The following is a 14,165-nucleotide window of genomic DNA, read 5'->3' on the forward strand; positions in this document are numbered from 1 at the left end:
ACTGGGTCAGACTTAGCACTGTACTAATTTATGATCCTGTCTCTGCTAGTGGCATAAAGGAGACAGTAAGGCTGCAAAGTTGTTGAGAGAAAAGAAAAAAAAAAGGAAAGAAATCCATTTAGAATATACTGCTGTTGGTAGAATTGAGTGAAAGCAGATGTAACCCAGTGACCTTCAGACCTTGAAGTAATGTTATTTCTTTTGCTGACTGAGAAAAGTGAGCAATTCCAGTGAAAAAAATCTCTGGCTCTTAAAAATCACTTTGTATGACTCATGCATAATAGAAATGAGTCTTGTTTGGAAACAGACTTTTCTTCATCTTTCCTTCTTCTTTTAAAGAGCTACTCAGGAGCCTTCCACACCTAAAATACATTTCTTTGCTTCCTAGTTCCTCTTCCTTGTTCAGCAGTGCTTTCTTTTCAGTATTATGAACTATATGAACTTGCTGCAAGACTGTGTGAACTAGCAGGCACAACACGGAACTCTGTTGCGGGACACAGATTTTTATTTGAAATGATCCAAGGTGGTAAAATTGTAAAGAACAGGTGGTTGAAAGCACTCAGGTTCCTTAAATAAGAGCTGCCACTCATTCTTTTGATTAAAATGCTAGAAGTTTTTGGAAATGATCTCATTTCTCCCAGTTGAGCAGTTAGCCTTCACTGAGATTGCGGAGAACTTGGGCCCAGTCCCTCTTGTACTAAAAGTGGTGGCTGAATTGTTACCACCAGGTCAAGGCAGAGCCTTGCACCTCACAAGCTCACTTTCTGCTTTCCTAATGATCTGCTTCCATCAAGTTGTCTGATGTATTTTGGGTGGCTGTGACCTGTGTTTTGTCAAGAGCTCTGTCCCTGCCCCGTGCCCCAGCTGTCGTACACCGGACTTGCTTTCCTTGGCTGCAAGTGTTTTGCCTCCTTGCAAACTGGTCCCAGAAAAGGGGAGTGCAAGAGAAAGCCATTCCTATCTCCCTGACTCTCCTTTCTCCGGCATGCATGCATCTGCGTCTTGCACACTTAGATCTTGCTGATTGAGTGCAAATCCTATCAGCAGGCCCAGACAACCAGTCATGCCTTGCTCTGCCCTGGGCTTGCCCTTATGTCTCTGCAATAACTGGAGCAATCACCACACTGCAGCACAACTAGCAAGTGACCTAAGGAAAGGCTCAAACTTTTGCATATTATTGCAAACATAAAAATAGTCATAAAAATCTGTGGGATGTGGGGTGGTGTGGAGTATCTCTTATCAACAGGCTCCACAAAAGCTCCTTCTTTTGTTTATAAGGAACTGCAGACCAGAGATGCCTGGATTTGCAGACAGGAAGGGTGAGGGGGGAAAACACCCCCACTTGTTTTCTCCTTTGAGCAACAACATTTCTCTTAACCTTAAACAAAGAAGGTAGTAAAGCCACTTGGCAAACAGACTTGTATTAAGTACCTTGGCTGGAAATGTTTATGCTTGTTCCTGTTAACACACACAGCACTCTGCTCGGTGCATGCGGAGGGGAGGGAGGGGAAGGACTCACCACCCCGTGCGGCCACCCCCCTCGCAGCCCACCACCGCATGTCTGGGCAGGAGTTTGCCCACAGTCAGTAACTGCTGCCTGCAGGGAGGGATGCTGCCTTCAGCTGCCCGTCTCTCCTCGTGCTTCTCTCCCCAGCCGTGCTAAGCACAGCCCCTCAAGAGGGACCACCACAACCAGCTAGGGCAAGGGAGTTTCGCCGCTTGGAAGGAAGTTAGCTGAGCCATGGGTTGGGGGTGTCTGCACCCCCAGTGAAGCCCAGGCCAAAGTATGGCCATGGCAGTGCAGGATGTCCTAGCCACGGGGACCCAGCTGGCCATCAACCCTCTGAGAGTGAGCCCTGTACCACAGTCTGGCAGGTGGCCGAGATGCACAGAGCTGCAGAAGCACAACCCCTTCGCTCCCCGGTATGCCCCTGCACCGAACCCCACCGTCTCCAACCACGCTGCATCTCATTTGCTTTGGGGGAAGGTGGCTCTACTGTATGTGGTCTCCTGCTCCCTCAGGGGCACATATTTCCATCTGTAGATTATTTCTTTGCCTTTGACTATCTCACCTTCAACCTCAGCTGAGCTCCCTGCACCTTCTGGAAGGATGCACCCATCTCTAACATCTACACAGAGGCAGCTGTAACGCGATGGTCCCTCTGCAGCCTGTGCTGTTGGACTGCAGTGTTGGCCAGAAACACAAGAGGAGGCTTGTGGTGGTCTCAGCTGGAGATGCCCTTGGGAGAAAAGTGCTGAGGGAGAAAAGCAAAGAAGATGAAGGCTGTGGGGTTGGCAGGGGATGTGCAGGGTGGCCATGCCGTGTTCACAGTGCCACAGGCAGTGACCTCCCTAGCAGAGCTCGGTGAGCAGTGCCAGCCCGTGGTGCTTGCTCAGCCTCTGGGACTGTGGGGCGAGAAGCCCTGGCTGCCGTCAGCTGGCTGGGACAGCAGCGAGTCTTTTTGACTCAGCAGGAATTGACCTAAATCCCTGGCAGGGAGGAAAACAAATTTTCTGCTTTCCACTCATATCCCGTCCCTGGCTGCGGTGGGTGCCCTTGTTTTAAAAGTCGAGGTCCAGGGCTCTGACTAGGAGACTGGGTGACTTCTCTGCTGGTGGGGCTTTCTGGTCAGGTCACATCACCATTTCAATATATCCCACCTCTGGGTACACCCAATGCAGAGATTTTGTAGCCTAGCAAGATAACACCCAGCTCATCAGGAAAGCTGAAGAAGTTTTTGCACTGAAAGGTCATCTTTGCAGGGAGCTTCAATCTGGACGGGGATGCACTTACGAGGATCAAAAACCCTGTTGTGTGCCAGCCCAGCAGCAAGCCAGGCAAATAGGTCTGCTCGAAGGGGACCTGAGCCTTGCTGCGCACAGAGGCACAAGAGTCACTGGCACTTGAAAATGCTGAATTTTTGTGAAGAACTGAGTTTCTAGGGGCAATATTAAGTAAACATGATATTGGAGGTTTTGTAATAGCTACTGAGTAAAGCAAAACTACTTGCGGCATGAAGATGTTGAAAGGTGGTGCAAATTAAAGGAAAATTGTTTATTGCATTGGTTTTGCTGGAATATAATTGTATCATCTGTTTCGTAAGGCTGATCGTTTCCATTAAAAATACACTATGGAAAAGCCAGATGCCATTAATGATTGCTTAGTGAATTAAATTACCTCTTTTCCCCACTTTGTGAGATAACTACTGTATTAACAAAAAGTGGCTGACTCAGGGCCCAGTGTGTGGTGTGATGCTTGCTTAGGATGGGATGCCAGCCTGCGGCAGCAGCTTGGGCTCATGGTGGGCTTGTAGTGGAGAAGCCGTTTATACCTGTGGAGAGTCCTGTTCTCCTGGTCACCCAATTAAACGCTGTACTGACATACGGTTAGTGAGTCACTTTCACTGTTTCTTAGTGGCTGGGGTTTGGTTTCTGCTTTTGCTGCTTACAGGATGAAATATCAATAGAAAGGCTTTTATGTGACATTGTGTTATTGTTTAGAAATTCATTTGTGAAGAAGGAAAAGGCAGTCTCCAAATAACAGAAGATTTTGGCAGATTTCCATATACAGCGGAAATTTAGAACTTCTGAGCTCTCATTTCCTTTAGAAATATGAATCAGCTTGCATTGCCCTGAATATGAGCTCAAGACACATCTTTGTGTCTGACTGGTATCTGCAGAAGAGTAGCCTCACATCTTAGCTGGATACAAAAATAATAGCAAGTATAAAAATTGGTAGAGTGGACCTGGTAGAAAACTGGTATATATTATTATGAAAGCAAATTCGTGAGAATCTTCAAGTATTGAGTTTTGCTTCTCATTTTGACTGTCAGATTATGTAATTGTACTCTTTCAAATACCAGTAGAGTCTGTGTAATTAAGTTTTGGGAAAATGGGGGACTAGAAGGGAAATTTTGGAATCTAACCTAAAATAATCTTATAAAATAAGATTAATGACATATCCAGTTGATGGTGTACAGTATTAAAATCTACCACATGGAAGTCTTGGTTTGTGGAAAACTGTTCAATAGTACAACATAAATCTTAGCTCAGGATGTGGAATTTAAAAATTCTGTCTTTAAGCTGATTAATCCTGAGGACTTGTTTTACTAGAGCTTGGTTAATTACCTCCAGACTAACATATGTTTTCTTTAGAAAAGTTGACACAGTAAAAAAGAAACTTAACTGTAAAATGACTGTTGGGCATGGTCTTTAGAAGTCTTCAATGCCTCTGCTTTTTTAACTGTTTCAGATCCTTTTTTAGAAATTTAAAGGGCAAAAATCTGGGTGACCAATACAAGGTATTTAAGGTGAGAGATGAAGGAAATATTCTCAGGAGACTTTGCATGTGCCTGAATTTCAATATGTGCTTTGCTTAATTAAGACCATAAATGTTTAAGTTCTAGATTTTTTAATATTTGGGCAGGCAACAATGTCTCCCATCATCCCATAAGAGGTCATTGTAGGGGCAGAACAAGAACCTGGCTTTTCAGCTTTCTCTCCAGGCCAGCACATTTGTTCATCCCCCTGTCAGTCCTGCACTGGGCATGAAGTAGATATAAGGCCATCTTGTTGTACGGGCCCATCCTGTTTAGCCACCATCCTTGTTCTTGAGTGACCTCAGCTAGCTAAATGCCAGTTCTTAGGGTCTACACTAATAGATTTGGGTAGATGCCTGCTCAGTGTTGCTGGTGTTCTGTGCCACCTCATCAAGTCACTCTTTTTATCATCTCTTGTTCTGTTTCCTTTGACCCTGGTTTCATGCATTTCTGTTCATTGCTCTCTGACAAAAAGCATCCTTTGGAACAGAAGGACTTTGCTGGTTTCTTATTAACAGTGAAACTAATGAAGATTTGAATGCTTGGCTTTGTGACTTGAATTTTGTTTTGAATATATGTGTGTTTTAAAAAAAGAAAAGTAATAGAATCCAAGGAGATTTTAATGGCACAAAACCATTATTAAATCCTGAATACCATCAAAAGGGAGGCGCTGCTTCTTCACTTCAGTAGTGAAATGTCATCAGAATTGCTGTTTTTCTTGCCAGGTACCCCACTGCCAGGCCTGTCTATCTCATACATTCAGCTTGGGACCCTTCTCAGCTGCCCAGCTTCCAGGTCTCTCCCTCACCTCCTGCATCCCTGGCTGCTTACCCCCATGTTAAGATCATTTGGTCAGCAGGTCCATGAGCTGCTGCACGGCTCTGCTGGGCAAATGATGCCATGGACTGAGAGGCATGGAGTGGGAAAAGAAAGTGCCCTTGCATATAACAAAGCTCTGCTTTAACGCACAACCATCTGAGCTGATGTGCTCTCTCCTGTAGTAGGAAATGCATCCCTGGAGAGGAAAGCCATGCAGGAGCCCTGGGCTTCAATGTCCAGTCCATAGAGAGAAGATTGAGTGGATTGCAGGCATCTGCCAGGCACAGCCAGAGGTCCCTCACAGTACTGGCACCAGGAATAAAGGAATAAAAAATAAAGGAATAAAGGAATAAAGTGCCCTGAAGAAGTGGGAACCTGAAGCCCTCAGTAACACCCCTGGTAACATCTCTGCTCCAAGCATCTGATTTCATTTAAATCAGTGTAACACCCAAGACCATACATCAGTCATCCTCTAAACCACCAGAGAGTCCCATGGCACCCACTCCAGAGAAGGCTTATAAGGATAGCCAGACACTGTAGGACTTGATGCATGTGGGGTATGGAGAGGAATCTCATGTGCACAGCTCTATTAAAATGGCTGTGCTTATCTGGCATCTGGCTTGACATTGCAAAACTCTGTGTAAGTACCATGAGACACAGAATAACACCTGCACTGAGGGATTTAATACCCCTATTGTCTGTGTAGCGATTTGTTTTCTCTACCAAATTGGCCCTTAACACACACTTGCCCAGCCAACTCCATATGGTATCCACAGCAGAGATTTTTATATACAAATATTTATTTCTCTACAATTTCTCATCTCATGATCTACATGGGCTACATTCATTCCCCCATACCCATTCCCAAGCCATTTGCTGCTCAGCCTCTCTCCTCCCCCTTGCACCACTCCCTGAAAATGTCATATGTATTAGAAGGCTACAGATTTAAAATCTTAAATCTCAGCAGTGTGAATTCCAAAATCATCAGGTTTAATGATTTGTACGTCAGTCTCCTTCTCTCATCCATCCGCCTTCCACGGCTCTTTTTGCCAGGTCTCCTCTCCCTTCCTGCCGCAGGGACTTGTAAAAATGAAATGGGTTATATCTCTGTAACTTTGAATGAAGCTCTAGTTGTAGCACGACTGCTAAGAAGATTACAAGGGGTACGTTGGCCTTCGGCTCCTCAGCGCATGCTACAGGGAAGCTCCCCTCACCCACCTCAGTGCTCACAAGGCAGACCCGGGTACAAAACCTGTTTGAACAGAGGTATTTTAAGACATTGGCTGCATACCAATTGCTGCTGACTCCTATTCATTTTGCAGTACACTCTCTGCTGCTATGTAGGAGTAATCAAAGAAAGCTAAAAGCAAAGCAGAGATAACAATCTATCCTGGCATATTAGAAGATGAAAGAGCTTTGTTATTAATGCCCCTATAACAAGCTTTGCATTCCCATCCCTGCACCAGCTGCATGGGAACCACACTAGCAAATAGCAGCACTTTGCACCTTCCAGGTTTCCTCACTGATTTTCTGCAAATGAAGACCACCTCTGGGGGATTGTCCACCAGGCAAAAATCTGTAAGGATGACTGAAGAGAAGCACAAGCAGCATTGCTCTTGTCCTGGTCTTGACAAAAGTGAAAAAGATCTCAGCACTGTAACCTCTGTCCTTGTACAGAGATGGGAAGACAGAAGGCTTATAGCACAAAAAGAGGATTGCAGAGATGCTGTCAAATTGCCAGGTGTAAACAACAGCTAAAAAGGAGGGCTGGTCTGCAATGCCTTATGTTTTCCTGGAATCCTGCAGATTCTAAAGCAGTGTCGGAGTCTGCCCTTTGTAACCTGCCATCAGCTTCTCCTCCAAAACTGGCAGCTCTCTGTGAAAGCCTCCACCATCAGTGTTTTCCAGCTGGCCCCGTGCAGTCTAGTCCTGCAGTTCTTGGACTCCCTTTGTGTATCTTTCTGGCTGCAGACCCCCCAGTAGGCACACCTCTTTCCAGTCTGCCCCATAGCTCTGGACTATTCTGGTTCAAGTAATTGGCCAGAGCCAGACAGTCTTCATAGTAAATAGCAGTAAATAGTGATTCATTGTGGTTTAGATTAATGAATTTTCAGAGCTTATAGATTAAAATCTTGGAAACAAAGAGCTTGAAGAGAAAACAAAATTTGGCAGCAGGATTCCTTGTGAACCACTTCAAAATCTCTAACCTATGTTTCAGCTCTGAGGTCCAAAAATCCAGGCTTCACAGAGTTGTCCTGCCTCTTAGGGGATTCCAGGGCTCTGGATGCTTCCTCTGGAACTTACCATCCCCACGGAAGCCCTGGGTTTTTCTCTGGATCTACTGCAAATCTGCTGCTGGAGCTCCCTGGGGCAAAGTCTCTCAGATACTTGGGAGTTAGCCCCCTCCTTCAGTTCATATCTGCTCTGCCAGGGGCTGCTAGGTCAAACATGGATCTCTGCTTCGTGAATGGCTCTGCTGTGTATGAATTAATTCCTTCCTTTACTTGAAACCACCCTAATGAGACCCGATATGTCTCAGACTAACTCCTCCCTAGGCTGAACTGTTTAATTTACTTTCTTCTTTCACTTTCAGGGGTGGGAGGAGGGGAGAGGGTGGCAATAATATACAATATAACAGATTCCAAAAACATTTGCTCTATGTTGTCATGATGTCTCATGACCTTAGTGCATTACCAGCTTCCTCTAGGGACCAAACATGCATTTCAGGCTATCTTGTTTGAGCGGAGGGCAGACCTAGTCACCTAACGTCAGAACGGAGGCCATGAGCTTGGAAAGAGGCATGCTACAATGGAGAGGCAAACTGTGAGAGTGGAGATCCTTTCGTTATCAAGATTTAAGAGCCTATTTCTCTGCATACACAGAAGTCCCGGTGCTGGAATCAGCATTTCAATCAGTCCAAACAGCGACCTTCTGCCTGCTGAGAAATGGAGAGTACTTTGGAATCAAGCCATAAAACTCTGAGAGGAATTCTGGCCACGTCTCGTGGTCACCATTCCCAAATGTGCACTATTGATCCTAGTGTATATTTCTTTTTATACTGATGCAACTTTGCCAATGCTGGTTTGACTTTGCTCTTCTAAATCAGCAAATGGACATTGTGCTCATTGGGCAGAACAACTTAATGGAGGGGTGGCTCAGTCTGTCGAACACAAATCAGCCATACCTCCCTTCAGTTAGCACTTTCCCTAGAAGGATTTTGTTGCTGCAGGAGAGTACTTAGACACAGTTATCCTCTAATATCGGACCCTCCTGACTCTGTCCCTTTGACCACCCGAAGTATCCCTCAGCAGAGTCCTCTGTGGCCGGCCATCAGCCTGAAGAAAACCTCCCCGACGGATTCCTCCCTTCCCGCTGACGGCCGCAGCCGTTCACCCCGGCTGACGGCCCGGCCCTCTCCCCTTTCGTCCTCCCCAAAGCACCCGCCGCTGCTGCTTTGCCGTGGCCCTGGGTGCAGTTAAACCGCTCCTCTCCTGTGGCCACTCACCCGGGGGAAGCCGGGGGCGAGCTACTGCCTGGCCAGGACCAGAGCGACCTTGTTGCCCCCACGCCGGCGGCGCTCGCCCGGGGCCGCGCCTGCAGCACCATGGAGAGAGGAGCGGGCGGGCAGCGGGCAGCGGACGGAGGGCGGGCAGCGAGCGGGCAGCGAGCGGGCAGGGAGCGGGCAGGGAGCGGGCAGAGAGCGGGCAGGGAGCGGGCAGGGAGCGGGCAGAGAGCGGGCAGGGAGCGGGCAGGGGGCGGGCAGGGAGCGGGCAGAGAGCGGGCAGGGAGCGGGCAGGGGGCGGGCAGGGAGCGGGCAGAGAGCGGGCAGGGAGCGGGCAGGGGGCGGGCAGGGAGCGGGCAGAGAGCGGGCAGGGAGCGGGCAGGGGGCGGGCAGGGAGCGGGCAGGGGGCGGGCAGGGAGCGGGCAGAGAGCGGGCAGGGAGCGGGCAGGGGGCGGGCAGGGAGCGGGCAGGGGGCGGGCAGGGAGCGGGCAGGGGGCGGGCAGGGAGCGGGCAGAGAGCGGGCAGGGAGCGGGCAGGGGGCGGGCAGGGAGCGGGCAGGGGGCGGGCAGGGAGCGGGCAGGGGTCGGGCAGGGGGCGACCTCCTCCTGCCCCCCCGGCCCCATGTAACCCCGCTTGCGAGGTGTACGGAGCAGTGGCGCTGGCCGCTGGGGGATTGAGCACCGAGTTCCCTCCCCGTAGGCTCAGGAGAAGGCTGGCCTTGGCTGCCACGCAGGTATCCGGCTGGCTCGTTGTCGACGGGCAGCAATCAAGTGGATGGCGTGTTTTCCCCGGCAGTAAGTTTCTGCCTAGTGAGGGGAACTCTCGTCAGTCCTTCCCTGTCCTAGGTAGAGCCCTCTGGGAAAGTTGCTGGTGTCGCCCTGAAGAAAGGCTGGAATTGCTTTCCACAGCCCGATGAACTCAAATGGTGTTTGACTATGCAAGGCGGTTCTGGGTACAGGTGCTGCAGTAGCAATCGCCTTGTTTCAGCTTCCTTCCACCCCTTAGCTGCATTACAGCGGCACCTTCATGAAATGGCAGCTCTGAATCTGTCTGCTGACGCGACCCAGAACGCCTGGGCATTGCCCCTTCCATATTGGCTACCATCAGGATAGCACTACTTGCCCCACCTGGCTCCATCAAACAGGCACTAGCAAGACTAAGAGTTGCCAGCAGAAGACATGAGGCTCAAGCAAGCAAAGGTTCAAGGAAGACTATTTCTTCTACTTTCTGGTATACCTCCCCGATGCCTGGCATGGAAAACCAGAGAGTGCAGAGGAGTCACAAAACAGTGCCATAGGCTAGGCATGCCAAATGCTGAACTAATTGTTTGAAGAAGCCTAGTAGCTGCCTTGACAGACTAGGGGAGTGTCATAGGAGAGGAATGTGGGCACAATTCGGTTTACTAGTTACACTTCTGTATTTTATGTGAACAAAACAGCTCTCTGTAACATCACCAAAAGCAAAATATCTAAATAAAGTGTCTAAGCAGTGCTAGACAACTAAAAGCTAGTTGTCAAATCTGGATAATTCTGGGATTGTAAGAATTCATGATGTTAAACATGAGAGGAATGAGAAGAGAGGTAACTACTGCCTGTGGAGCACTGAGGAGTTAGCAGGAGACAGGATGGGTGGAAAGTCTGCCATAAAAAGTCAGTATCTTTCTGGAGTCCATGGCAGCTCTGACTCCAGTGGAGTCAGGAGCTTTAGTTCCCAGGCTCACCATTTGAAGGGTCTTTGTGGGTCTTCCTTACTGATAAGGACTGAGAGGTTAATCAGAGGTTAGTGGTTTTGTTAAACAATATTGTCTCTCTGCTAGTTTTAATTTCTAGCATTTATTGACTGTGTGAGTTTATGCCTGTGGGTAATGGTCCTTGGTTTTTATCATATAATTTCCATCAGTATATCTGGTGCACTGATAATCATAACCAAGTTAACTGAAGAGACAATGTTCCCAGATAATATTTAGCTTGAAGCTTGCTGTATTTGTGTCAGATCTGATGAATGACTTCGTTGCGTACTTCTCCCAAAGCAGTTGATTTAATAGAAGATATTGCTTCTTCCCACAAACATTGCCTTAAATGACTGTAGCTACAACACTATTACTATTCATGCTACAGTAAATACATCGTACCCCTGCAGGATCTTTCACCGAATGTTTCAGTCACTGCGGTGGAGCACACTGTGGCTGTACACGTACATTTGGCAACAACCCAGCTAGCTTGGATACGGTTAGCAGCGTGGCTGTGCTAACCCAGACTTCCAGGAACATGAACGCCTCAAGATCTCTAGGTGGGCTGGGTTGCAGAAACTGAGCTCTTATTGCCTTGGCTATGCTCCTACCAGCACAACTAGTCCTTTAGCTGAAAGTCAGTTCTGGTAAATACCTACCTGCTGCCTATGACCACAGGGTAATCCTGCTCAAAGAAAGACCTCTGGAGTCTGGGTTTTGTTTACTGTGATTTAAATAGGAAAAAAAATCTTAAAACTTCATAGAGCTTATGTAGAAGCCTCTCCTGAAAAATCCTCCCAAAAGTACAATCAAAACTTTAATGATCAAATGAATCTGCTTTGGAGTAGAAGTGACTTATGTTATATACTGCTAATACTTTCTGTGGGGTAACCTGAAGACAGATAGGTAGGAATGAAGTGAGGAGCTTGTGTAACAGAGTTATCTTTGGCTATAGGACAAATTGCAAATAGATTCCATAAAATCATAAATGTGCAGAAGAAAAAGTTATATTGCCAGCACACCCTGACATCAGTATGCCAATAATGATGACATATTGAAGCTCTGAGGACAGAGCTTCTTTAATCTGAGCGTTTTATTGTTTTACAATGTAGGACGGAGTGAGAGTGCAAAGCTCTTTCCCTGTTGAACTCTTGTTTTCCTTGGATTACCAGGAGTTTATGTTTAGCAGGTTTTCCAAACAAAATACCTCACTCTTTCCCAGTCGTGTTTATGCTACATGTAACATTACCCTTTGCTGGTACGTGCACTGGCAGGTTAAAATTAGACTTCCTAAATGTCAGGACAGCAGCTTGCTACTCTCTTACTTCAATAAGAGCATGCTACTTTAATTTGTTGTGAATTTCTTGTCTATGTTACTCTAAACAGCAAATAAGCAAAATCTTACTCAGATGCTTAAGTATATATTTAAAGGATGCACACATAATGACATGTATTCTGTTTATTCAAGTTTCAATCTGCCAATGATCAAAATAATATAACAATACAAAGCGGCAAATGGATTACAGCTGATTATTCTGGAAGCAGCTTTTGTACTACGACTAAGAGCAATGATGGTAGTTTCTAGTTACTGAGGTACTTTGCATTGCTTTAAACAAATTTGATCATATGTGCCTGAGGAGAAGAGTTGTTGGTTTTTTTCTTTAAAATCTCAGCAGAAATAATGCATAAATGGTTATTTGCAAAGATACAAGATTCACTTTTAAAGTGTACATGTGAGTTTCTATGTCTTTTAAATCATTTTTGATGAACAGTGTTCTTTAAAAGAGGTAAAACTATTCTTATCCATTCACATCCCTCGTGTGATTTGTGATGGTTTGGAGCAGGGCATGATAAAATGTGTACAAAAATGACGCTGAGTTTTATCTCAAAATCCTCTGTATGTGTAAGCATCGATCTGTATGTCCCAGCACACAGTCTGATGTGGCAGCGGCATGAGAAGCAAGGAAAGGTACAGATTGGCAACATCCCCGTGTTTCCATGTTTCCACGTGTGTGCAAGGGGCGTTTGTGTCTATGACCCTGTTTATGTAATGTGGTAACAACTGTGCAACAGTACCTTTTATGTCTCATTCAGCCACTGGCTCTTAATATCTTAGGATTGTGCTTCTTTTTGGTCTCATAAAAGCTTTGGAAGACTGGTTGTGTCTAGCCTGGATTTATTTTCTGGTTCCCTAAAATACCAGTGTCATAATCCATTTTTTCCTGCTCTAGCCTGACTCCATCTTGCTTGTGTGCTGCCCACATCCAGGAGAGAGCAGTCCTTCTGCCCTTGCCCTCGTGAGTACTTATACACAGTTTCACTGAAAACACTCTCTTGCCTATTGTCTCAAAGCTTAACAGCAAATAGAAACCAAACCTCTACATTTACTGCTTTACACACAGAGCAAAACAGAAAACACATTGCGTAGTAAACTTTTAGTTAGTCCGTGCCTCTGAGAAAACCTGTTCCTGATATAAGGCAAGAAGACACTGTTTGTTTTTATGCTCTGATAGATGGCTTCCAAATCCAACGCTTTCCATTAAAATGGACATTCTGAAACAGCACAACTTTGATCTTTAAAGTTAAAATATTAGCCTGCGATACAGCAAGTATATACACACACACTTAATTCGCAGCATATGTATATTTGCATGGTATTTGTGGATGCGGTTCTTTGCTATCTAATTTCCTTAGATACTAAAAAGAGTACCGATAGCTGTCACAGACCCTGCTATCTTTCCTCCTTTCCCCATCTGGCAAGCAGGACGCTTATTTTTGCATGGAAATTAGAGCTGGAAGACAGTTTAATCCATCTCTCTGCTAACAGTGGTTTGTTACTGATAGTGTACTTACTGGAACTTTGTCCAGTATACTTATCGCATATTACCAACCACAGAGTAGAGCTTACTGTCTTTCTTGGAATACATATCATTCCTACAAAGTTGTTTCTGAAATTCTGCCTACAATATCCTTTACTTATATTCATCACAATGCTTTAATCATAATCTCTTGCACAAGCCAAAAATAATCTTTTTCTCCTCAGGCTCACATCTTGCAATACACATAGCTCCCCATATGTTCCAGTTAAATTACACTTACTTACCTTCTACTTTGAAGATAGTAAGGTGAGGTCTGCAGTGAAAAGCACCCAGTGCATTGCCGGCACAGTTCATCCAAAGACCCTGGAAAACCCAGGTTGCAGTGATAACAGATGATGCTCGACTAGTGACTTTCCACTCATTCGATGCAGTAGCAGCAATAGCAGCTCCCAGCCCACAGAAACAAAATATGAAAGCTATAATCTGTATTCCTAGCATGTTTCTTTGTAACCCAGGGACTTAGTAATGCCACTGTGTGGAGAGAAAAGTACTTTAGTCATGTGAGTAAGCAAAAAGGCATAACATAAGCAAATTATACTTGAACAAGTTCAGTAACACTTGCTACAGAAAGTTAATGTGGCTGAAAGAAATTGTCATGCTTGAGTGATTTAAGAAAGGCCCTAGGCATTACAAATGTTTAGAAAGAAAGTCAAGGTACAACTTTATTGGAGCTAATTACTAGTACTTACTTACTAATTTATAATTGCAAAAATTAATTAAAATGTTTTCATATTTTTTTCAATTAAGGAATTCCAGTTAATGCTTAATTTTTAGTTAATTGGAAACTTACAACCATTGCATCTAGCAAAATAAGTTCAGAGTCCAAACTCAGCGCTATTTAACAGATTACCATAACATTTTAGAAGGATCACACAACACTGGAAAAATAAATTTTTAAAAGCCTGTGAAATTAATTC

General features: G+C 45.6%; 1 protein-coding gene across 1 annotated transcript in view; it reads right to left on the reverse strand.

Annotated features, from left to right (window-relative positions):
- Positions 1 to 13,686, reverse strand: part of CLDN10 (claudin 10) — a 58,723-nt gene extending 45,037 nt beyond the window's left edge. The window contains exon 1 of the mRNA XM_052785640.1: positions 13,473 to 13,686. Coding sequence (XP_052641600.1) covers positions 13,473 to 13,686 — 214 coding nt within the window. The remainder of the gene's footprint in view (positions 1 to 13,472) is intronic.
- Between the last annotated feature and the right edge of the window lie 479 nt (positions 13,687 to 14,165).

This window comes from Harpia harpyja, chromosome 4, assembly GCF_026419915.1.
Source record: "Harpia harpyja isolate bHarHar1 chromosome 4, bHarHar1 primary haplotype, whole genome shotgun sequence".
NCBI lineage: Eukaryota > Metazoa > Chordata > Aves > Accipitriformes > Accipitridae > Harpia > Harpia harpyja.